The sequence below is a fragment of the Aspergillus foveolatus genome, assembly GCF_047715535.1.
Source record: "Aspergillus foveolatus strain CBS 279.81 unplaced genomic scaffold BDW70scaffold_26, whole genome shotgun sequence".
NCBI classification, from domain to species: Eukaryota; Fungi; Ascomycota; class Eurotiomycetes; order Eurotiales; family Aspergillaceae; genus Aspergillus; species Aspergillus foveolatus.
In genome coordinates, this window is record NW_027396090.1 from 535 (window position 1) to 23,932 (window position 23,398).

The 23,398-nt window shown below is 50.8% G+C and overlaps 7 protein-coding genes and 1 non-coding gene across 8 annotated transcripts; 3 read left to right on the forward strand and 5 right to left on the reverse strand.

Annotated features, from left to right (window-relative positions):
- Window positions 1–887: 887 nt before the first annotated feature.
- BDW70DRAFT_150500 (uncharacterized protein) lies at window positions 888–2,354 on the reverse strand (the record flags this gene model as incomplete). Its single annotated transcript, XM_073739168.1, has 3 exons — window positions 888–1,685; window positions 1,777–2,096; window positions 2,282–2,354. The coding sequence occupies 3 exons, from the start codon at window positions 2,352–2,354 to the stop codon at window positions 888–890; spliced, it is 1,191 nt and encodes a 396-aa protein (XP_073595618.1).
- A 3,805-nt stretch (window positions 2,355–6,159) lies between these two features.
- Window positions 6,160–6,834, reverse strand: BDW70DRAFT_160240 (uncharacterized protein; the record flags this gene model as incomplete). The annotated part of the gene is made up of 1 exon (XM_073740808.1): window positions 6,160–6,834. One exon carries the CDS (start codon window positions 6,832–6,834, stop codon window positions 6,160–6,162), a length of 675 nt encoding a protein of 224 aa, XP_073595619.1.
- A 1,242-nt stretch (window positions 6,835–8,076) lies between these two features.
- Window positions 8,077–8,939, reverse strand: BDW70DRAFT_54997 (uncharacterized protein). Its single transcript, XM_073744264.1, has 3 exons — window positions 8,886–8,939; window positions 8,658–8,787; window positions 8,077–8,582 (listed from the first exon to the last, which is right to left on the reverse strand). Exons 2-3 carry the CDS (start codon window positions 8,776–8,778, stop codon window positions 8,257–8,259), a joined length of 447 nt encoding a protein of 148 aa, XP_073595620.1. The 5' UTR covers window positions 8,779–8,787; window positions 8,886–8,939; the 3' UTR covers window positions 8,077–8,256.
- Window positions 8,940–11,204: 2,265 nt separating this feature from the next.
- Window positions 11,205–11,292, reverse strand: BDW70DRAFT_t110. The gene has a single exon. It is a non-coding gene; the product is annotated as a tRNA-Tyr (tRNA).
- A 1,166-nt stretch (window positions 11,293–12,458) lies between these two features.
- Window positions 12,459–15,001, forward strand: BDW70DRAFT_160242 (glycoside hydrolase family 95 protein; the record flags this gene model as incomplete). The annotated part of the gene is made up of 3 exons (XM_073740809.1): window positions 12,459–12,955; window positions 13,023–13,255; window positions 13,308–15,001. 3 exons carry the CDS (start codon window positions 12,459–12,461, stop codon window positions 14,999–15,001), a joined length of 2,424 nt encoding a protein of 807 aa, XP_073595621.1.
- A 955-nt stretch (window positions 15,002–15,956) lies between these two features.
- BDW70DRAFT_160243 (uncharacterized protein) lies at window positions 15,957–16,629 on the reverse strand (the record flags this gene model as incomplete). The annotated part of the gene is made up of 5 exons (XM_073740810.1): window positions 15,957–16,048; window positions 16,108–16,182; window positions 16,250–16,258; window positions 16,316–16,539; window positions 16,607–16,629. The coding sequence occupies 5 exons, from the start codon at window positions 16,627–16,629 to the stop codon at window positions 15,957–15,959; spliced, it is 423 nt and encodes a 140-aa protein (XP_073595622.1).
- A 227-nt stretch (window positions 16,630–16,856) lies between these two features.
- Window positions 16,857–20,865, forward strand: BDW70DRAFT_168374 (putative PHD finger domain protein). Its single transcript, XM_073742450.1, has 2 exons — window positions 16,857–19,588; window positions 19,636–20,865. The coding sequence occupies exons 1-2, from the start codon at window positions 17,103–17,105 to the stop codon at window positions 20,669–20,671; spliced, it is 3,522 nt and encodes a 1,173-aa protein (XP_073595623.1). The 5' UTR covers window positions 16,857–17,102; the 3' UTR covers window positions 20,672–20,865.
- Window positions 20,866–21,024: 159 nt separating this feature from the next.
- Window positions 21,025–22,524, forward strand: BDW70DRAFT_55052 (RNA recognition motif domain-containing protein). Its single transcript, XM_073744265.1, has 5 exons — window positions 21,025–21,158; window positions 21,274–21,337; window positions 21,404–21,503; window positions 21,571–21,917; window positions 21,968–22,524. The coding sequence occupies exons 2-5, from the start codon at window positions 21,298–21,300 to the stop codon at window positions 22,402–22,404; spliced, it is 924 nt and encodes a 307-aa protein (XP_073595624.1). The 5' UTR covers window positions 21,025–21,158; window positions 21,274–21,297; the 3' UTR covers window positions 22,405–22,524.
- The last annotated feature ends 874 nt before the right edge of the window (window positions 22,525–23,398 follow it).

Here is a 23,398-nt window from a genome sequence, read left to right on the forward strand (position 1 = left end):
GACCAGAAAAAACAAAAAAATAACAAAAAACAAAAAAAAAAAACCAAACCTGTCTGTGCTGTTCCTTAAGGGCAATGTCCTTCGAAAAGTACCCCTCAGCTGCGAGTTCTGTATTTGCCTGGCCCTCTTTGCACTAGACTAATAAGGCGCAAGGAGGGTCTGTCTAGTGGCTCGATACCAGAGCAAGGTAGTATATTCTTAAAGAACCTTGGGAAACCTGCCAGCCAACAATGACGCGGCGGTCCTAACGCATAATATACTGGTATCAGCTGGTATCAGCACTTGCAACGGTCAAATAACACTCTCAAGGCCTTATTATCATCGGTTCATGCAGCGGAATATAGCTGTCGCCCAGAAGGGAAAAGGGTATAGATGGATCTGGCGCTGTCGGTCTTTTAGAACGTCCCGAGCCCTAGCAGATTTTATAAATGGTTCTGTGAAACATGACAGTCTCTAGTAGATGCATTTAAGCATTCGTAAATGCACTTCTGTTCTTTCTCTACATTTATTATCCTTACTATAACCTCTGAGCAATAACTATGTAGTCAATGCCACCGGCCCTGGCCTTTGATATTGTTTGCCAGATACGATTATTAAATAGTTCTCTTGATCAGCGACGTACTGCTTAAAGTCCTTGTCTTCTTTGCCTAGTAATTACGGCGTTAACAACATATCCCTTTGCGGGCATATAGATCCTACCTTACAGCACTATTCTTAGAGTCTTGCTCCTAATCGTTATTCACAATAACCGGATTCAGAAAAGCACATAGGCTGTCATTATCAGTATACTGATTGGAACATAGACAACTGTCGTAGACTCAGTAATACAGATATTCAATATCACAATTGGCTACAGGACAAACGGGGCATAAATGAACGCCGCTCCCTCAAACACACTTGACAGTTTTCAAATAGGCTCTGGCCGGTGCGGCTGCAATCTTCGTATGAACAGCAATAGTCTCACCACGCTGGCCAGCCAGATCCTGGCGACGGACCTGCTTGGTCTCGACATCAAAGCACTCCTCCTTGACATTGGCTCCGCACAGCGGCCAGAGGGTCCGTGTGCACATATCACACATGAGCCCCTCACTGTGCGAAACAAATTCCGGGCCGACGGCATTGGGATCATGGCACAGCTCTGTAGCCATGCGCTGGGGGTGCGAACACTCAATCAAATCATCCGTATGGGTACAGTTGCCCGCAGCCACGGCGTCAGCAAGCGAACGCCTTTTCGTCCCGTATAACGCCGTCGAGAACCGGCCGAGCGTCCATTTCTGCAGTTTCATGATCTGCTCGGTCGTTGGGAATGGGTCAATGCCGTTCGCGCTCGGCTCGCACATCACCTTCCGTTGGGTATATAGCTTTTCGAAGTCGGCGTCCCCGCGGCCATACTCGTTCTTCAGCGGCGGGTCGAATATGGGCAGGCACGTCATCTCTGACAATTGGTCGTACATGTGCAGTCGTGGCTTGCTCTCGCACAGGGTTTCCGGGTGCTCGATGTACTGCGCCTGACGGGCCTCGTTGCCATCAAAGTCGATGATGTGCAGGCCAATGCCCATGGGAAAGCTGTTGGTCGGACGCCCCGTGTCCTGGCGATGCCCTCCGATCCAGAAGCAGCTGGGCTTGTACGTCTCGCCGTTGATTTGGATCGCCAGGTTGGAGTGGTACCAGGGAGCGCCGCAAGTCTTGGGGACCTCGCCATACAGTGTCCAGTATTCGGGTATTGGGCGAGGTGAGGGCCAGGTACGCGATGCATAGGGCGTCGTTGCCGCCTGCGACGACGCTCATATACTCGGGGTTGATGGTGTACTGGCTCTCGATCGGAGCGATCTGAATGTCTTTGCAGTTTCCTTCGTCGATTGTGCCGTGGCTATGGCCGGACTGGAAACCGACACGGTTGCCATTGGCATCGAAGAGGGCGACGCCCGGCACGCTGCCTCCTGTGCTGGCGCTGGAGGCAAGTGGCTGAGAGAGGCCTGCGGCGACGCGCAGAGTGGAATACTTCGGCTCGACTTTGGGGAAGAATGAGTCGGCAGGAGGGATCATGGAGATACCCATCAGGCCTAGGCCGATGGCGTTGAAAACGGTGGTCTGGCCTGTTAGGCTTTGTGTGCGTATATCGAAACAAATTAAGGTCTAAACAGCCAGATGGAGTAACTTACAGGCCCTATAGACTACGGGCTCTCTTACTGCTTAAATAGATTCACTTCCATACCGGCCCAGCCGGCAACGTCCAAGATTAGGGCATAGACATCCAAATTGCAGTTTCTAGGTCAGTAACCTCGGGCCCGCCATTTGCACCAAATATTCGATATTGTTTCATAGTTGGCTCCCGAGTTCTCAGTCCCAGGCATGATTAACCTGATCATGCTGCTAATGTGTCAGCAGGACCTCAACCAGAAATGCAGGAGACAAAATTCATTTCATTTCATGCATGAGCCGGATTGATGTTGCCTAAGACCACAGATTTGGAATATGAGAAAGATCAAAGCATAAACTGAAGCAACCAGCGTTAAACTTGCTATGTTCCTGTGAGCATTGAGGAAGCTAGCGGAGGCCACCAACACTGCATGTAAGAAAATGGATCACGTTGTTGAGGTAGATCATGTATCTCCAGTCTCAGTTTGGCCGTTAATTGATATAGGTGGCTGGCAACTAGAGAGTTGTTTGTCTTTAATATCTCCAAAATGTGTAACGAGGATATATTAGAGTTTTCTTTGCATCAGGCAACGAGCGTTGGCCTTGACGGCCCATCCTCGTTTGCCAACTGCAATACTAGGATCGACAATTTACTACTGCGATAGCTGTAATGCTGATAGATGCATCCTATACTTAGAGCCTCCGGAACAACAGGCTCTGCGAGGTGAGGAAGGACTGCTTTCCTTGCATAGTTTCACGCTATCTGTCTGCCCTATTTCACTTTGGCGTGGAGTCCATGCAAAAGAGACTCAGAACTTAGTAGTAAAATAAACCCCTACGAGGACTTGTGCACCTGGGGACAGGTGAATGCAACAAACCCGTGTACCAGCTACATCCAAAAAGCTTCTATAACAGCGAAGAAAACAGCCACTGCCCAGCTCAGAAAGACCAGATAAGCTGGAACCGGACAGCGCTCGTGATCGATCCATCAGCGGCAGCATATCCTTGGTCGCCCTCAAGACCGCATAATGCGTCTCGGGCTCTGAATCCGATGCACTCGAGCCCTCGCCAGAAGGAGGAAACAGGATCGTTATCACGGGGGTAGTCCCCGCGACAATTTGCTCAGGATTTGAACTTAGAAACGCGGTCACCATGCGAAGGTTGTAGTTCTGGCTAGTGCTGAGGCTACAGTTTGCCGGCTGTGATGCATCGGCCGTGAATGCTTCCGCATACTAGCGGTCTGTATCTGGAAGTTATAGCACTACAGATGCAGTACCTTGCGTGTCGCTAATCTGCAGGAAAAATCCCCTGCAAGTGTCCGGGTGATAGTCGCCAGATTGTGCTGCTGCTGGTGACAGAAGCTGGCAATCCCCTCGTTCGTTTGTAGGCTGGTTCTGGCAGCGATCTGGCCGAACTGTGCCGCGAGGTCGGCGACACATGCCCTGGGAAGCTCCTCGCTCTGGTTGAATTCAGTTTTCAGGTCGTCTATAGAACTGTCGCGTACTAGGATCGGGTCATAGAAGAAAAGGCTGCAGGCACGGAAGGAGGTGGGGGCAGTACCAGCACTCGGCGAGTATCCAAAGTAGAACTCGCGAGCGTCCAAGTATTGAGACACGTTCAGCCGAATTGCCTCCGTCCATTTTAGCGGCGAGGTGGAATAGTTCGAAGGGAATGAGATGCTGATCGTGGAGACCAGGCCGTTGTTTTGCGGCAGGCATTGTACGAGGTCGTCGGTGTAGGAGCCATTGGTTGTGGCGACGGTTGCAGCGGTAGAAGAGATCAATCCTAAGAGGACGCCGAATATGAAAGGCATGGTGCTCCCTGAGCTAAGCCGGGATCGTTAATAGCTGAGGTTGCTTTACACAGGACCCGAGGGTAGACAGAGTTGAGTAGATGGGGTATAGAGACCACCAATGACGAGATTTTGGGGATTGAACCCTTGAGAGCTAACATCGCAAAGTGGCGGCAGTCTTTTATGGTCCTGGGAGAATTTCCATAGCGATTGGGGCTGTTCTTTCCAGCATTAGTGCAGGGCTGCCTTCTGCCTCCAGGGTATGTACTCTGTGAAATGTGACTATCTCTGCTGGTGGCTGTAATCCCCTGTTGCCTGATTCAAAAGCAAGATAACCATGTCTTCATATATCAAGACTGTTCGACCTGTTGGTAGGTCAGCGCGTAATGGGTGAATTTAGTGGCTCGGTGTCAGAACTAGAAGCTTAGCCCGAATTGCACACCAGACCGCACTTGCCTTGGTAAGTTCTAATAGTGTAGATCGCGCATGGATCAACGCCAATCTGAAATGAGGCCGAAAGAGGGTCCAGGACGCCCTGTTCTTGGCCCTTGTGCTCAGAATAGACTGACTTAGCATTCAGCCTTGTTTCACGTTAATCCAGCGCCCGTTTCTGGACAGGAAGTGCAGGGGCAGGATGGGTCTAGAGCAGCGCGAAATCGCCAACACTTGGAGACTTATAAGGATGCCTACGAGTACTTACCTGAAACTCTCTGCCTGCCAACTACCCACCGAAGGGACGGGCCGCATGGAGAGTCTGATGCTCACGGGGCACTACTTGTTAGGGTCTTTTGGCCCGTGCAGGCTGCCGTTTTCAGGCTCACGATTCTAGCCATTTTAAAGCGATGTTCCTTCGCCGAGTCTTAGGGCAGTATGGGCCATTGCTATAATATTCTTACTAATAGCTAGCCTAGCTAGAACGTTTATGAAAGCTAGTACTAAACCCTTATGGCTAAGAAGTATTAATATAACTGTTCAGTTATAATACTTATATAAAAAGGAAACTATCATATACTAGATACACTTTGTAATTTTATCTGGTACTAAATGAATGTTATACTTTAAATCTACAAATAATTATAATCGTTGTGAATTACAGCATGATGCACCAATATAGGGCCAGCCGAATACTTTTTGTCACTGAACCCTACAATTCTTCCATCATCATTTGGAATATTCACCCTGCTATAGCCTACCTCCCCCTCCATCCCTCTGTTAATACAAGGCATGATTTGGGGGGTAAGGTTTAGCATGCTGAACCCTGCGAAAAGTTTGGACCGAAGCAGTTCGCCACGGGACCAACCTCAAACAGAAGACGTTCGATATTCCATCCAGCCAAGGCCCAGTCACAGACAGGCATTATCTGGATTTCCAGACTGCAGCCGGCGCGGTCTCTGTGAAAGAGTCAAGACTATCTTCACCAATAAATTACCTTTGGCTGAGCTTTTCTATGTATTCCGTGTCTATCGTCACTAAAGGGAAGAGATGTCCATACAATATGAACTGCTAAATCCAGAAAAGGGAAAGGTCAAAACAGTCGCTCGCTCTGTTTCTCTTCACTTCTGCCTTCCACAAAAAAAAGAAAGAAAAATAAGTCTTCAACCCTTCATCCATCTGTTTCCTCACAGCTCATAGTCCTGTCAACTCACCCTCCCAACCCATGCTGGAAAGCACCCCGTATCCCTGGACCCTAAGGAATGCTGCTATGAGCCGCTCCCTTGAGCCTACGGCTCTTATCCAGTCCTTCTCCGAATTCATTTATCATATTAATAACGGGCAATTTATTGCTAGAGCATGAGCACTAGCCCGTCCTTGCTTGACAAGACTCGCCGACTCTTTCCGTAAATCCCGAACCAGATTGTCGAGGCTCGGCTCGTAGTGCATCATCGCGAGTCAAGGGATAATGCTGATCCGCTGGCGGAGTATTTTTGCCTTGGCCAGGGTCAAAGCCAACCGGGTTGATTCGTCGTGCCCGCGCCAGGTAGGTCGCAGTCTTTGTGTTTGGTGCAGTGCTCTTGCATCCTGTACTGCATCTCAATGGCTAATGTTATTCCTGAATTATTATAGGACTGAATCAATTACAGCACAGAAACGGAACAGAGAATATGAGTTTGAAGCAATGAACAGACTACCTAGAGAACATCGGGACCTTTAACAGATATCAAAACTATTATGCAGCTACCAGCACCAATAAACCCTACAGCACGACTCCGACTATCCAGGCGGCCCGACTATCTAGGGTTCTTCGGTTTCTCAAAGCTGACCTTGAGCGTCACAATCTTGTCCTTGTCGTACTCGTTCTTTTGCGCATTGATGAATTCCGGCTGATCCTTCGTACATCCCTTCCCCTTGGTCCCGTACGTCTCCAGCGCCTCAACGCAGAGCTTATTAAGATCCTTCTGCGGGATCCCATCCTTCTTCGCATGTACCTTTCCATACCCCTTGTCTGTAAGGGTGAGCTTGTACACGACTCGCAGGTTCCTGTTCCAGAGAACATTCGTCTTAGAGACATAGATATCGGCGTCGCCAACGCTCAGAGTGTATTCGTTCGACGTGACCTTGGACTTGTAGAACTTAGGCAGGATTGCATTGCAGACCTTCTGGGAGTTTGCGCGGAAGTAGGCTGCCTCTTGAAAGATATCTCTCATCTCCCCGTAGATTTTGTAGAACTGCGGGAAGTCTTTCTCGCAGTCGTGGTCGCCGGTTTTGAGCTTGTCGTCATCGCCACGGGTTTCGAGGGAGCCGTGGCCTTTGAGACCGATGAAAATGGGAGTAAAGGAGCCTTTTACTTGCGACTCGGTGGAGGTGTAAGGAGGTGAAACGTCCACTGGGGTGGCAAGAGTGAAGGGGATGAGTAGAAGGGCGAGGGCGAGGAGCATTGGGGGAATCCTGAGGATCCTTGCCATTGGTTCTGGCTGATTGGACAGATAAGAGATCTTTTGATGTAAAATACTTTGAAGGATTGTTTGAGATATCTCAAATTGTTGGCCTAGGTCCAATTTATACCTTTGCTTCGACATAGTTATTTCCGACATATTATTTCCTTCGATAGTTCGAGAGAACTGACTTGGTTAATGGTTTGAACCAGGTCCGCTTCTGCTTTCTACATGGCTGCCTGAAAAATAGGATGCATCTGATCTATCTCGACCAAGCAGAAGGATCTATAATGCTTTTCGAGACGGCTTTGCGAGATTGAATCCAACAGAGAGGCATGTGAATAATGGCTCTGTATCTCAGGTCTTGGTAAGACTCCTGGTAAATCCTGAAACAGAGCATAGTAGAACTTATGCACCCACGCTTATGGGATCGAAGCGCCCCAAATGAACGATCCAACAGTTCGTCTAGTTCGTTTCCCAGTTGCATTTCGATCATTCAGGTACTGGGGCTAATTCAGTCTGGTTAGGGCCCAGGCAGAAGAATTCAGTGGTCGGGGCCAAAATGCTAGAAAAAATATCTTGTTGGTGTCTCCTATGATATTTGAATATTATATAGCAGAGCTCAAGAAGATTTATACTCTAGGCATCACCGAAAAATTCCTGAGATTGATGTTATAACTGGCCGTTGATATTATAGTTATCGGCTGGCGGCATCGTAGCTTGACGAGTAGAAACACAGTTTTTTGAGAAAAGGATAGAACTTCTCCTACCGAGCGTCCTAAAAAGAAAAGGAAAAGCCTTCACATCAAGTAATTCCTCTGTTTAATCTCCCACACTGAGTTTTACCCGGTCAGTTCACGCTGTGAGTCGAGTACCGTGCGCTTAAGCAGGAACTTTCATGTCTCCCCATCCGTTCTGGGTATTACTTTTTAAAGCCTCTCTATCCCAGGCCAACCTCCCCAAAACACCCCTCTCTTGGGCTGAGACGAAGGTGGTTACGCATGTTTTCACTTTCTCTTTGGCATCTAACTCAGCGGTACAATGCTTAACTTCCGTTCCGTCTTAATAGAAGATTTGGCCTAGCAGAAGATAACTGACGTTCGAGCAAGGCTGTGGGTAGGTAGTACTTAGATCCGGTAGCCGATCTTTTTATCTCAAGGTCAATCAACGGCGAAACTTGGAATTTTGAAAGGCTGTGGTACTGATATCTAGCACCTGCATACCCAAGGCAGATGAAGGGTTTATGCCGCTGAGGTAATGGAAGAGAATGAGATAGAACGCTTATGCTATACCAGACTCTGCAAGCATGCCACCTTTAATATCAAAAGCCCAGTGGATCACATAGATCCAATCTCAGCCATGGATACCCGCTTTCGTGAACAGTCTAAGCTTGAGTTGTCCGTCCCTGGACGTAGACGGTATGTCTGCTAAAACCGACTGTCTGCATATTGCCTAAGTGCAGCTATCGCTCCCTGCAACAAACGTCCCGTCCGAGTTCTCACACCCACACTCGCCCGTGTTCGGGTCCTTGATACAGCCCGTCCCGTACCCGCTCTCACTTCCCTCATCACTCCAGTAGAAGATCCAGTAGTCGTCGTCTGCCTCAAACTCGTCGCTGCTGGGAGGGTCACAGGTGTACGCACTGCAGGTGCCGTATGGGTACCCGTTGTTGCCGTCATACTGGTGGTCTGTCTCGAAGACGGCGAAGGTCTGCGTCTCTGAGGTGCGTGTGTTGTGGCTGCACTCGGCGGCTTGGATCGCAGTGGATACTTTGGCGGCTTTTTTGGTTTAGCATTACTACCTATTGAGAAAGACGAGAAAGGTTGGAATCTGGATGTGAATGGAAGACGTACCCTCGCAATTCAGGCTGATGGGTTTGTAGCCTTTTGTGTTTGAGGAGGCAGGGTCCAGAGTTGCCGTAACGATGGCTGGGGCAAGGGCCGCGAGGGCCGCAAGAGATGTGACGAAGTGCATCTTTACAGGCTGTAGATTGGTCTCAAAGCCCAGGTTAGTTGTGCTTTCAAGCTTTCTCTGCGGCGGCAGATCTTCGTTATATAGTTGTCCGGAACACCCTTACGTACCCTAAGCCGTCCCACCCGCCTCAGGAGATAGCGCTTTGGGCTGCGGAGGCAAGGTCTAGACACCAGGCAAACAGTTAACTACTCTGCCTGAAACTAGTGGAAACCTATCACATTGGTGGCTAGTGGTTACTCTCTGTGATGTCAGGGGCTGTTGCGGGCCAGTCCCACTTTGGCCGTTGCGCGGCGTACGCGGTGGGCGTTTCACGTTTGAGCTTGAAACGCCTTCATGACGGGGAGTCTGGTGTCGATGAAGACCCATCATCTTGGGCAAGATGATTCTTAAGGGGATCACTTAGATGATGGTGCCATCCATGGAGTCCGATGCAGCCGAGGAATTCAGGATGGGAAGATGAGAGTTAGGGTAGGATCACATGGCTGTGTGAAAGAGGTTGGCTCATGCTAACCCAAGCTTCCGGTCTTGAAGGAAAGATGAACTCTTTAATACTTATGAACTTTCCATATATCTACAGGCTTTGGTTTATTTAGTTGCTGACGAAGACTTCCTGTGGACTGGCCGTGTCGATATCGCTATGTATCGATAGCAATCCGGGATCTTAAGAGGTTTGTTTATCATGCAAGATAGATCACAGACAGTATCAAATTAAACAGAGTCTTAGTGCTGTAGCGACTGCAGAAATAGACGCCCTGCTAGGGCTCTTTGTCCAGTTCCCTTTTGACAGCCAACTTCTTCGCCTCCTCCTCGCCGTCTCTCTTGGTCATGACCTATGGGATAGACCTAAACATCGATTCATGTCAACTCAGATCGGGCTCTGGTTGCTATAGGCCTAAGCCAGCTGCGCGCTGGCGACAAAGTCAGTATGACCAGAGACCTTCATTATCGCGTTAATCTTCAGGGAGGATAGCACGGTCGTTCTAATACCGCGACCAGGCACTCTCAGGACCTTGTCGCCCGTCCGAGATCTTCTTGCAGCCTAGAGTATCAATATTATCTGCAAACGTCCTAGGCCACGACATCCACGAGCTTTCTGATACTGGGGCGTGTGGCTCAACAATCACTCTGATGGGGGGATCTCTGAATAGATTACTCTGAGACCATCGTTGCTGCCCACAATTTGGCAACCTTGAGACATGTCCAGTCTCATACTTCAGTCTGGATCTCCCAATCCATTCCTCCAGAGTCCCCGAGGTCCTAGTCCTAGAAGAACAAACAGCATTTTTAGTCAGATTATCCTGATTGGCCTCGGCCAGATAGAATCTGTACTTGGGATTCGGTTGATACTATCTTGCGGAGCAGTAATGTGTGTTTCCCAAGTCCAGCGAGACTTGGAGGCTCTGAGCGAAGAACTCATTCACTGGTCCAGCGGATGCCAGCAGCAAGTGAACGTGCGTCGACTGAGCCCGCAATACCAAAGGAAACAAATGTAAGTCTCCTTACTGGGGAACGGTTCTCTTCGGCATCCAGTTGCAACTGGACTGTACATAAGGGTACATTTTCTATGATAGCGTAGAAAAGAACCTGTGTATAGTCGAGATACCATTAGCCAGAGGATACAACTGCCCTGAGAGGTCACTCAGAGCATACGGGGAGAATCTTAAGTTCAGCATCACCCAACCGCGGCTTTAACCGCAACTTGAGCGTGGTCGGCATCTTTCTAAGAATAGTTCTATTATGATGTTTGGGTTAAACTCCGTTGCATTGTTTGTTGATTCGGCGACTGGTTGAATGAAGAGAACGACCGGACAGAATAGGAACAAATGAGAGTATTGACAAGGTGAATCGGCTAATAGAGGAGAAAGTAGTGTTTGCGTTATAATGGTTTCTGTCTTAGGAGCAAATCTCTCTTCCCGCATTATTCACTCGCTCTGGTGCGAGATGCCTACCTGCACTAGAATATTCGGCCCGACCCAGCCCAAGAGCCCATTGGCCATACTCAGGATATGCTCCTGGCATTTCAAACAACATACAGCACAGTAGCCAGTTGGCCTAGCTCCTGCGAGGTGCTGAAGGATGCCGACTTGATTTGCTACCCAGGTAAACAAAACCCCGCACAACGTCGATAAGCATGCCGGTTTCCATCGCTCTCGCTGACGCTGAAATATATTTCATGATATCCCTAATACCTCGTGGTGCCGCGTGGACGTGTGACTGGGCATAAAATTCAGTGTTTGCTTGTCTTTTATTTAACGGTATTTAACGGTCCATATCCTTCAAGTATAAAGCTAGTAAGCCAGTGACATGAGCTGTACTCTTCTTACGGTCTGCGATAAACCCACCGCCTCAATATCTCCACATACCCACATTTATTTCAGCCACACATGTAAAAAGCACGGATCCTAGGTGCAGGAAAAAAAATTTGATCCCCTCGACCGGAGTCGAGCCGGTGACCTTCTGATTTAATGTTTTCCATTACAGTCAGACGTGATAAACCAACTACACCACAAGGGGATTGTTATTTTACAGTGACATGAATTAATTATATTGTCGGCTAAAAACTGCTTCCGTATCTATTCTATAGCTTCATCCATGGCTTGCTTTACTCTGCCACAAACATGATCGGGTCTCAGGAGACCTAGCATTGTGTTAGTTCCAAGTCTGATCACACTTCCATAATACTTGTGTCAGGAACTGGGAACTTCTGAATTGCTCTTTTATTCTATCACAGTCCAACATGATAGCCAGCTAATTACAAGAGGACCTGATGTACTTATGATACTGCTATTATACAGTTCTTGATGATTTTCTTTCTAGCCGGTCAGACGTCTATACGCACTCCACAGGCCCTCTGACCGAATGTTTCCTTTGAACTCCGCATAGTCAAACGTGATGTACTTACTGCTCTTTGAGCTATCACGCTCAAGTATCTCGTTTTATCTAGCTTGCCTTTGTTATAGTCACAAGCGACCAGTGAAATTTCAGAGTCATTGCTCAAGGCTTCAGTCCATCGATTAGGTCGATCATAAAAGGTGCGGCTGTCGACCGCGGCCGGCTGCCCGCGACCAGCCAACGCTTAATCTTGGATAGACTATTGTTAAACAGTCGTGCCTGACCAATATATTACCAAGGGGACAGACCCTGTTTTATGACGTTTCGGCTTCGTGGCAATTGACTATACCCCTCAGACCTCTTTTGATGCGCTTTGTGGTTGGTATTGGCATAGCCTCCATCCAGAAGCGAAGACTTTTACGACTCCTAGGCAATTTAGCCATTTTACAGTCCACTTTAATATCAGTATCACTCGCGTTATTCATGTCCTGTCCATGCTGGACATGATCTGCATATTCCGGGTTTGTCCACCAATGGCTTTAGCCCTAACTCGACCTTCCCCGCAGCATTCAGGTAGAAAAGGTACGTGCAGGGTTTAAGACGAGAAGTGATACATGCAGTTCCTTACTTATTATCCTAATACCCGACGTGATGACCTACAGCGGCGGGAGGGGGCGGATGTTTTGAGTTATGCCCGGGGTTGGCGAAATATGTAGATAAATATATATCAAGCTCGCCAATGCGCATCTTCAATGAATTTTCTTCACGGCATTGGATTTAATAGCATAGCCATTGTCGGGCTCTCAGATTATACACAGTATAGCTACTGGTCAGCGCGGCTGCCCACAATGAAACTATATCACATTCCGCTCCTCGCACCCCTTCTCTCGTCACGACCAGCCCTCGCCTCCCCGGACCTTTCGGCATCCCGCCACCTCTGGTACACGTCCCCTGCCCCGGCAACAGACTGGGAAAACGGCGCATTGCCAATCGGAAATGGGCGCCTTGCAGCGACGATCTATGGAGGCGTACGCGCCGAAGTCGTCACATTGAACGAGAACACGATCTGGTCCGGCCCGTTGCAGGAACGGACGCCAGAGAACGCTCTTGCCGCATTGCCCATTGCAAGGGAACTGCTGCTGAACAGGAGTATCACTGAAGCTGCCGGGTTTATCCAGAGGGAAATGATGCATGAGATCGACAGCATGCGGGCGTATAGTTATTTTGGGAATTTGGAACTGGGATTTGGACATGACGAGGCGAAAGTAGAAGGGTATAGGAGGTGGTTGGACACTCGAAAGGGAGATGTTGGAGTTGAGTATGTGGTGAAAGGAGTGAAGTATAAGTGAGTCGTGCAGGGCAGGCCCTCGCACCCCTCTTGCATGGGAGAGCTGACGATAGTATTGAGACAGACGTGAGTATATCGCGAACTACCCGGCCGGGATTCTTGCTGCGCGGTTCACTGCCAGTGAGAAGGGTGCGCTCACGCTGAAAGCGACGTTTTCTCGTGTCTCAGACGTCACGTCGTTGCAGGCTTCTGCGTCGGATACGGCACCGTGGATCAGGTTGAGTGGGACGAGCGGACAGCCTGCTGAGGAGGGCCCCATTGTGTTTAGTGGGCAGGCGAGTTTCGTGGCTGAAGGGGGTATGCTCCGTCTTTCATCTCGTACGAGCGTATGCCAGCTGACTTCCTTGAGCCCAATTCATTTCCAGCAACGGCACTCTCACAATTATCAATGCCACAGCAGTCGACATCTTCTTCGACGCCGAAACCAACTACCGCTACCCTAGCCAGGACGCAATCGACGCAGAGATCGCCCGCAAACTCACTGACGCCCTGAACAAAGGCTACGACAGGATTAGGGACGAGGCACTTGCCGACTCATCATCCCTCCTCGACCGTGCCTCAATCGAACTCGGCAACTCAACCGACGAAACCAGCGGCCTAGCCACGGACGAGCGAATCGCACTCGTCCGCTCAGCTGGAGGACTAGACGGGGACCTGGAACTCGCCACGTTGGCATGGAACTACGGCCGGCACCTGCTCGTCGCGTCATCACGAAACACCAGCGAGCCTATTGACTTGCCGGCAAACCTGCAGGGGATATGGAATAACCAGACAACGGCTGCCTGGGGCGGAAAGTACACGATCAACATCAACACGGAGATGAACTACTGGCCCGCCGGCCCAACTAATCTCATCGAGACACAAGAGCCGCTGTTCGATCTGTTCGCTGTCGCATACCCGCGCGGCCAGAAGCTTGCAAAAGATATGTACAACTGCAGCGGTGTCGTATTCCACCATAACCTAGATGTATGGGGCGACCCAGCCCCCGTTGACAACTATACCTCGTCAAGTATGTGGCCGATGGGCGCTGCTTGGCTTGCAACGCACTTATACGATCAGTACCGGTTTACCGGCGATAAGGTACTCCTGGCTGATACGATCTACCCGTATCTTGTCGACGTTGCAAAGTTCTACCAGTGCTATACCTTCGAGCACGAAGGGTACAAAGTGACCGGGCCCTCCCTCTCCCCGGAGAATACCTTCATCATTCCAGAGAACTGGACCATTGCCGGGAACAAAGCGGCAATGGATGTTGCTATTCCAATGGACGACCAGATTATCTGGGAAGTCCTCCACAACTTGCTCGACGCGGCGGCAGAACTTGGAATCGCCGACGACGACCATACAGTTTCAGCCGCAAAGTTTTTCCTCCACAAGATCCATCCACCACGTATCGGATCCCAAGGCCAAATCCAGGAATGGCGTCTTGACTATGAATCGTCCGCCCCTGGCCACCGCCATCTCTCCCCCCTCTTTGGTCTGCACCCTGGAGGCCAATTCTCGCCACTAGTAAATAGCACTCTCAGCGCCGCGGCAGAAGTCCTCCTTGACGATCGCCTTAGCCACGGCTCTGGAAGCACGGGGTGGAGTAACGCATGGTTTATCAACCAGTATGCACGGCTATACCGGGGAGACGATGCCTGGGCGCAGATCGGAAAGTGGTTAAGCCTCTATCCGACGGATACTCTCTGGAATACGGATGATGGGGCAACCTTCCAGATTGATGGAAATTTCGGGGTCGTAAGTGGGATCACCGAGATGCTGCTGCAGAGTCACGCGGGTGTTGTGCATCTCTTGCCGGCATTGCCTGCGGCTGCTGTGCCGAGGGGATCGGCGAGGGGGCTGATGGCGAGGGGAGGGTTTGCGGTTGACATAGATTGGGAAGACGGGAGGTTGCGGACGGCAGTTATAAGGTCACTTGCTGGGCGGGCACTGAGGGTCCGAGTACAGGACGGTGTGGAGTTCTTTGTTGATGGGGAGAAATACGAGGAGGGCCTGAAGACGGAAGGGGGAGGAGAGTATGTTGTCACGTTGGGTAGATAATCAAACCAGGATACCTGGTACTCAGAGAATGGCATGGTTCATTGAGAGTCAGTCGGGTCCTGCCTCCATCAAAATCCCCTTCTGAAGCTTTGTCGGTATGTCGGTTCCTTGATAGCTTCAGCGACTGGCTTCGGTCATGGCGGAGTACTACCTGCGCTGGGATATCAACTCAGGTTGACCTCATATATCTGGAATCACATCCTCTCGCTGTAAATGAAGAGGTGCCAATATGCGGCAACATGCTAAACAGGCGTATCAAAGCGCGTCTAGATAACAGGCCCAGGGGCAGGCCAAGGTCCGGACGTAGTTAGGAAACTACGGGGAGCAGGAAGAAAGGACGCGCTCTCTTCTGCCCTGGCTAGCCCTGTTCCCTGCCTGCTAATATATATGTGAGGAAATGAGTAAAGACTGATCACACCCAACACTGACCACCAGGGGCCCATCGAGATCCGCAATGTTAGGGGTAATGGAGGAGTTTGCGTTAGGGATACATGGCTCTATCGTGCAGGAATCCTACAAAAGCTCTCGTCAGCTTCGTAGACTGCAAAATGACAGGGAAACAGGCTTGTACGAAGCACAATAGTGTCCTAGCTACAGCTGATCCTTTTCGCGTCTTAGTCTCGTTCGTTCCAAGCGTACTCGTCTCTCGTCAAAGTTCATGATCATGCTTGATTGTCATTACTATCAGTTGTTCCGCGCTACCGTAGGTACGCCAAACCCAGTTAACGCAATGCTATATGTCAGCCGTTCGTACCGCCAAGTGTAGTTTCGAGACATTGTTGCAATGACATGCATCTAGCCGATCGACTACCCAGGAGCTCACTCTCAACGGCCAAATTCTCATCAGTCGTCAAGACATAACCAGGGAATCAGAGGTTCGGCAAAATTTTGTATTTTGTCGGAGGTTTCACGCCCCAACCGCGTCCCAGCGCTTTAGTCTCCAGTATTCGTTGTATCAACCCCCCGCAACGCTTCCTCCCTGACGTAGAGCAGTCACTTGCTTTCGAAGCTCGAGAAAGAAGTCTTTCCCACTCGCCATTGTATTCGCTACGACGAGTTAGTCACTGCGACGTTACACTTGGGTCCTTAGGACAGAAGTAGCATACGCTTCGAGCCCCACGGTCCATTCGCACGATTGTTTGCATCCTTTCCTTGGGCTTTGTAGAAGTAAGGTTTGGGCGCTAAAGTACAGCGGATCAGTGAGAGATTCGGAGACGACGTCGAGTTAAGATTGGCAAGTGTGCATACCTCCTGGGGCTGCAGTGAAGAAACTCGTTAGCGAACATGTTGACACCACAACAACTGGGCACTTACCTCTCCTGAGAGCGGTCTTCGCCTCCGCAGCATTGAAGCCTCCCACCGGAGTGTGTTGGTCTTGACTTGCAGCCGTAACCTCATCCGCCCAGCTAGTATGCGACGTATTCGAGCTCTGCTGGCCTCCGCGGGACCCGCCGTGTGCGCTCATCGTCCTGGGGTTCGGTTGCCGCTGTCCGGATTGGCGGTTCTGATCGAACGCACGGCCGCCGCGCCAACTGGAACTGGATCTAAGTCAGTGGTCGAGTCGACGATGACAGGGAAAGTAAGCAGGGGGGGTGGAGAAACTACCGGTCATCAGCTGCGCCGCTCATGTTGTAAGACTAAGCTTCGGAGGTAAGCTTGATGCACGAGGATCACTGGGCTGGAATGCGACGGATGGGGTCGATGATGACTTATCGCCTGCGGTATTGGTAATACCGGCCACGGCGAATAATACGTGGAATGAGAGCCTGAGTATTCAGGCACACACAGGTGAACGAAGCTGGGATTGACCCGCGCCTCCTTCTACACGCCGCGCAAGTTTAATCGACGACAGCTGCGCAGGCCCCGTTGCGTATCACTAACTGTGACTTTCCAGTCTTCTAGTGACTGGCGCGCGTCGTTTTCTCTGTTCTCGTCAGTCATGTTTGGCTTTTCCCAGGGACTGTGTCGTGTCTTGCGTTGTTATTCACCACATTGAGGCGGGTCTCAGATAAGCAGCAACTGCTTCACAAACACGCTCGTTCAAACCACTTTGCTCGCATACCTTGCGCACTTCCGGCGCGATCAGCTCAGTATCATCACCATGGCGCCCTACACATCCCCCAAACGCTCTTCCCCCGGGGGGCCCCTGAAGAACGGATCAAAAACTCCCTTACAGGATTCTGGGAATTCGGAAACTCCAGTCGCTGACAGCTTAGGCCCCATCATCAAAAAACGAAAATACGTCCCAGGTGGTCCAGGAGGTGGAGGAAGGTATATCGAAATCGAGGTTAGGGAAACACCAAAGCAGCCGAAGCCGAAACCCAAGCCAAAACAACCCAAGCCGAGCCCCGTGAAAAGGACGAGTTCCTCTGTCTCTCGAACTCGGCATCAGTTGAGAGAGGCAGAATCGTCTGCACAACCTGCCCAGTTACCTCCGCCTCCGCCGCCGGTCCATGCTCCTACCACACCCCCGTCTACACGTCTCCGCAGAGAAAAGAGCCAGACCCGCGGACGATTTGGGTCATCAACAGCGGCAGCGCTGGCTTTACAGCAGGGCGATGGATATAAACCGCGAGAGGAACGGGGGTGGGAAGAGTTCCATCCAGAATTAGATATCGACGCTCAATTCCCTGTATTTCCTTCAACAGAAGTGGATCGCCCGCCCCCGTCAGCGCAACTCGCCAGTATCTTGTCTCCGAACGGCCTTGATAAGACCAATGAGAATGATCCCGTCGCCGAGCTCATTCGCGCCCATGCTAATGGTACCGTCCAAACGCCTATCAAACGAAGGCCAGGGCGCCCTCCGCGGCGCCCAGAGGCCATCCTGCAGTCCCTTGGCGTTTTCACTCCCCAGCCCAAAGTCGTTCCTCCTCCCGGTCCCAACCCGCGCGAGAAGCTGACGCTACCGAAGCCCTCATTTCGACTGAAGGACCCCTTTACTTTCTATGATCAGCCCGGTGTCGGTCAACAAAACTACGTCGACCGGACTATGGCTAGTGTGGGATATCAGGAAAGCGACTTGTTTATTCGCCATGATCGCCGTTTGATCCGAATGCCTGAAGGTGCTCAGGAAGATGATCTTGATATTGGTAACCCATTGCTTGGTGAGGGGGAAGTCAATGCGGCCGTCGGCCGGGTGGAATACGACATGGATGAGCAGGATGAGAAATGGCTAGAGGATTACAATGCGAAGCGGCGAGAGGATCAGTATGAGCCCATCAAGCCGGCTGTTTTTGAGATCACCATGACCAAAATTGAGAAGGAATGGCACAGTCTTGAAAAACGAATCCCCAAACCAAACCCCAAGCCTCCGCAGACACAGCGTCCTCGATCAAGCTCCGCGGCTGCTGTCAACGGCGAGACCACAGGACCAGGTGAAGATCAGGACACGAAATGTGCTATCTGCGATGATGGCGATTGCGAGAATGCGAACGCGATTGTGTTCTGCGACGGCTGTGATCTCGCAGTGCACCAGGAATGTTACGGTGTACCTTTCATCCCCGAAGGACAGTGGCTGTGCCGGAAATGCCAGCTTATAGGAAGAGGGTCGCCAAACTGCATCTTCTGTCCGAACACCGAGGGCGCATTCAAACAAACCACTACTTCCAAGTGGTCGCATCTTCTCTGCGCAATCTGGATTCCTGAAGTTTCTATTGGTAATCCTTCCTTGATGGAGCCTATTACCGATGTCGAAAAGGTTCCTAGAAGCCGGTGGAAACTACAATGCTATATCTGCCGCCAGAAAATGGGCGCATCCATTCAATGCAGTAACAAAAATTGCTTCGTAGCATTTCATGTCACATGCGCCCGGCGAGCCCAACTTTATCTCAAAATGAAATCGGGACACGGAAATTTGGCTGTGATGGACTCACATCTATTGAAAGCCTTTTGCGATAAGCATGTGCCTCCCGAGTGGCGTCGTGAACATGGCACCGACGCTGCTACAGCTGACGCAATCGAGTACTATCGTACAACTATGCAAGGCCGACGGTGGGGAGACAGTCAAGCTGCGGCTTTATCATTAGAGCCGGCCCACCCTCTTGGCGGTGGTCCGGAAGACGAAGATGGACAACGGACCCATACGCCGCGCATCACCCTTACCGTTGGGGGTAATAAACGAAAGCGGCCCAATGCCCCTAGGACTATTTGGAAGCTACCTTCTGGGGCTCCTGTCATTCCGCAGGTTCTTCTCAATTCTGTCGTCGCATCTCTTCAGCGCTTCGGGGTTCGGCAAAGAAAACAGTATGCCGAGGATGCCTGCAAATACTGGACTCTGAAACGTGAGGCGCGACGAGGCGCAGCGCTTCTCAAGCGTCTACAGTTGCAACTAGAAACATTCTCCTCAATGGAGATGACGCGGAGGGATTATGCTGCTATGGGAGCTACTGGCAGCAAACGACTCCAAAGACGCATCGAATTCGGGGATCGCTTATATCGTGATCTGGATCGGTTGAGGATGTTATGTGATGAGGTCAAGAAGCGTGAGAGGGAAAAGTTGAAGGATGCAGAGATGCTTCGAAGTATCGTTGATACCGTCTACTTCCCAATTTTTCCCCTACTGTGGCCGATCTTCGAAAAGGCGCAAGTGTAGGCAACCCTGCTCTTTCATCTCGGTCGCTGCTAACTCCTTCTAGACTAGACAGCAAGGGCTTCTTCAGGCAAGGACTTCTCGCAATACGCGCCAAGTTGGAGCAACGATACTATCCATCTGTGTCGTCCTTCTCGGCTCACTTAGCCAGCATTTTCACCTCAGAGATTGGAGTCCAGCCAGCTGGCGATACCGCGGAGCTTCAGATGCAAATTAGTGGGCGGGCTCCTGAACTTAGTCTGGAGCAGCGTGAAAAGAGAAAGTTGGCGAAGCGGATTATCAAAGCCATTCAACCAGCACTGGAAGACGCCATCCGTAAAGAGAGCGAATTGACTCGTCAACCTTTCGAGCAGGAGCTCAAGGATTTGGATGTAATGCTTGGGGATGTCTCTTCCGGGAGAGGTTCTGAGGTCGATTCCGCAGAGCGCCCAGGGGAGGAGGTTTATGAGAAATCTGAGCAACCGAATGGAGATACCGACAGTACGAATATGGATCCCAATTCTACGGCCAAGATGAAGTTTACAGAGGAGGTTTTAGAGAGCACGGAAACAAATACCCCTGGGGCAGAACCTTTCGAACTCACTGGATCTCAGGCCGCTCAGGCGGCTGCTACGGAGAATACCCCGGCGGACGTGCCGATGTCAGACGCTTCTACTGCACAGCCTCCAAATGAAGCACAGCCAGCTGTTACCCCTGAAGTAGCTGAAGAACCAGGAGAAACGCCAGTAATTCAACAACAAACAAACCAAACTCCTCGAGTGCCACTGTCGCCTCCTGCCCTTGAGACCGATCAGCATCACCCGCTGGCTCGGGGAGGCATCCAATGGTATATGCAGCCTTTTGATCCTGTGGGAACCACCATACATGAAGAACGGTGGACGGGCCGGGAGGTTATGCGTGGCCTAAGTGAGGAACTCAGCGAATTGGATGAGGAGGAACTGAATGACCTTGTTGACGATGATGAGTTGGAGGAAAATGCTACTGGGACTGGCGTGTCCACCAACCGCACGCCAGACAGCTCGCGCGGAGAGCAAGGGGTGAAGGTCCATCGGACGCGGCGTAGATGGCGTGGCTTCAAATGATGTTTGCTTACTAGCAGTGTTTAATGGCCTCATTATAGCCTCTACATGTCGAGTTGATTTTGCTTGAATTACAACAGGCAGGCGTTCATGGAAGCTTTGCATTTCTGGTCAGCTCTGATAATTATCTACTCAAGGTTATCCCATGGGATGGAAAGCAATGGCCAATCTCTTTCCTTGGCCTATCTCAAATTTTTGACAATCCTTTCACAGCCGTAGTTGACTTGGTAGCCTTGCTTTTCTGGCATCCAATAAATATGAGCCGCGTGATTCTGGAATTCGCTCACCGCTTTCCAGCCTGAAGTGTCATTCGTGCTGCTCCCGGCTGCTGATTATTCCTTTCATCATCAACATCGCCTCCCCATCCCTTCTTCCATCTCTCCTCCTCTTCTTCTTTCCCTTTTACTCCTTTCTCTTTTGTTTGTCAGGCTTCAAACCGACAACAATATCGCAGCTTTGTTCTAGTTGCTCAACGGATCGCCGTTTCAAGGTATTTTCTCGCAGTGTTTATGCCGGAATTTTCTGCGCTTGCCCAAACATGAGCGCGCTTTGTGTTACGCGCCCTCATCACATATATTTCATGTCCTAACTCATCGATGGCTTAGTCAATTATCTCAAAATCCATCGTCATGTCTGCCGAATACGAGCACGAAAACGGCCGTTATGATGGTACGTAAACTACTGTCACCATGGCAGCGATCTCGATGGCATGGGACTAACTTCAGCTCTTCTTAGACGAGCCACGTTTCGCTCGCGACCGCAGCGCCTCTCCCCGTGATGAGCCGCGAGCCGATCGTGCCCGTAGCCGTTCTCCAAACGGTCGCCTTGACGAGCGGTATGTCGTCCTTTTGCATCGGCTGGAGACAATACGCGGAGCATTTACGCTGACGCTCAAATATCAGTGGTCCCATTGATCCCCGCAAGCAGCTTGATGATGACGAGGGTGCTGTCAACACGGGCTCTAACCTTTTCGTCACTGGAATCCACCCACGTCTGACTGAGTCCGACATCTCACGTCTGTTCGAAAAATACGGAGATGTTGAGAGCTGCTCGATCATGGTCGATCCTCATACTAAGGAGTCCCGAGGCTTTGGCTTCGTCAACATGGTGACTGCTGAGCAGGCAGATGCAGCCAAGGAGGGCTTGCAAGGTGAGGTTATTGAAGGCCGCACTCTAAGCATCGAAAAGGCTCGTCGTAGCCGTCCTAGAACCCCGACTCCCGGTAAATACTTTGGACCTCCCAAGCGTGGTAAGTCACCCTTCAGACTACCGACGTGTCTCGGCTAATATGTATAACAGAGTTTGGTGGACGCCGAGGTGGCCGTGGCGACCGCTACGATGACCGACGTGGCGGCTACGGAGGCGGAAACTGGCGCCGTGGTGGTGATGACTACCGCAGCTATGGCCGCTACGACTCCTACAGCGATCGTCGCGACTACGGCGGCCGCGATTACCGTGATTATGGCCGTCGCGACTACCGTGACGACTATGCAGGCGGCCCTGGTGGCAGTGGCAGTGGTGGATACCGCGGTGGAGCTGACCGCTACGCCTCCGGTGGCCGTGAGGAACGGTACGGTCGTGATGAACGCCGCGATGATCGTCGTGACGAACGCCGTGGTTACTATGACCGTGATGCTAACCCTCCTAGTTACGGACATGGTGCTCCTTCACGCGACCCTTACCCCGGCCGTTCTTATGAACCTCGTGGTGGGGAAGATCGGTACGCCGGAAGGTAGGTCGATATTCGCCAGTGTTCAACAAATGCCTTTCCGCTTGGGCAGGGTGGCACACGACTCGAGGCTTTTTTCCTATGTGTCTTTCTCGACATCTTACTCTTTCGCTTTCCCCCTTGTCTTTAATGCTGTATTCCTTTCAACACCCCCTTCTTATGTTCTTCGGTATGATCTTTTTTCTGTTTTCTCGGATGGCACGATTCGTTGGGACCGACTCAACAAGTCAACGCTTGGGCGTCATTTATGTTTTTTTTTTTTAACGGAGAAAAGTCGTCGAATTCACAAATCCTGTTGGGCGAACTCGGAACGTCATCAGCTAGCGGCCCATTTAACTCTTCCAGTCCTGCAGTCGGGACCTGGATGAGGCTCGAAGATCTGATCGATACCCGTCGGACGCAGGCTGATGTTTCTATGTTATTTCGCTCGATACACCGGAATCTATGGCGGCAGGGAAGTGCAGGATTTTTTATCAACGTTGTAATTCCTCGATTGTCAGATGGGTCAGCACTTCTACATTTTCAGCTTCACCGGAAAATTGGTCGTTATCACGCTAGTCAGCTGTTCGCCTTTGTTTCGTCTTATACAACATTTTCTACGTAACGACTCGATTGTATTCGGCCAGGAGCACATTAAATCTGTCATGCATGCACTCTCATTCGCCCTCATCAAACAAGCAGACGACATGGAGTTCGGCCATCACTCGCCAGTCCGCCATACCGTTTGTGCCTGTAGTACAGCCAGCGCGAGGAGCACAGCAGCTCTCGCCCTAGATGTCAACTTCAAGACAGGCTCAACGTAACCGAGGACCACATCAACTTTCTCAATTCTGTCCTGCCTTAATGAGGACTGGTCTCTCGAAAGGTAAGTTATGACGGCAACTGCTAAACAAATCCACCAGGCACACCGCCGTTGCCGCCGTCGTATTGTGATTTGAGCTCTGGGTGCAACCTTGTGCTCTATCCTCCTTGAGAGCTCTTCATGTGGGATCTGATTGGAA

Bases quoted from the DNA above. Each gene is read 5' to 3' on its own strand.
- BDW70DRAFT_54997 (XM_073744264.1), bottom strand. From the start codon at position 8,778: ATGCACTTCGTCACATCTCTTGCGGCCCTCGCGGCCCTTGCCCCAGCC. The intron at 8,583-8,657 runs GTACGTCTTCCA...AAACCAAAAAAG, and splicing joins CATCAGCCTGAATTGCGAGG to CCGCCAAAGTATCCACTGCG.
- BDW70DRAFT_168374 (XM_073742450.1), top strand. From the start codon at position 17,103: ATGGCGCCCTACACATCCCCCAAACGCTCTTCCCCCGGGGGGCCCCTG. The intron at 19,589-19,635 runs GTAGGCAACCCT...AACTCCTTCTAG, and splicing joins ATCTTCGAAAAGGCGCAAGT to ACTAGACAGCAAGGGCTTCT.
- BDW70DRAFT_55052 (XM_073744265.1), top strand. From the start codon at position 21,298: ATGTCTGCCGAATACGAGCACGAAAACGGCCGTTATGATG. The intron at 21,504-21,570 runs GTATGTCGTCCT...CTCAAATATCAG, and splicing joins AACGGTCGCCTTGACGAGCG to TGGTCCCATTGATCCCCGCA. The intron at 21,918-21,967 runs GTAAGTCACCCT...TATGTATAACAG, and splicing joins CTTTGGACCTCCCAAGCGTG to AGTTTGGTGGACGCCGAGGT.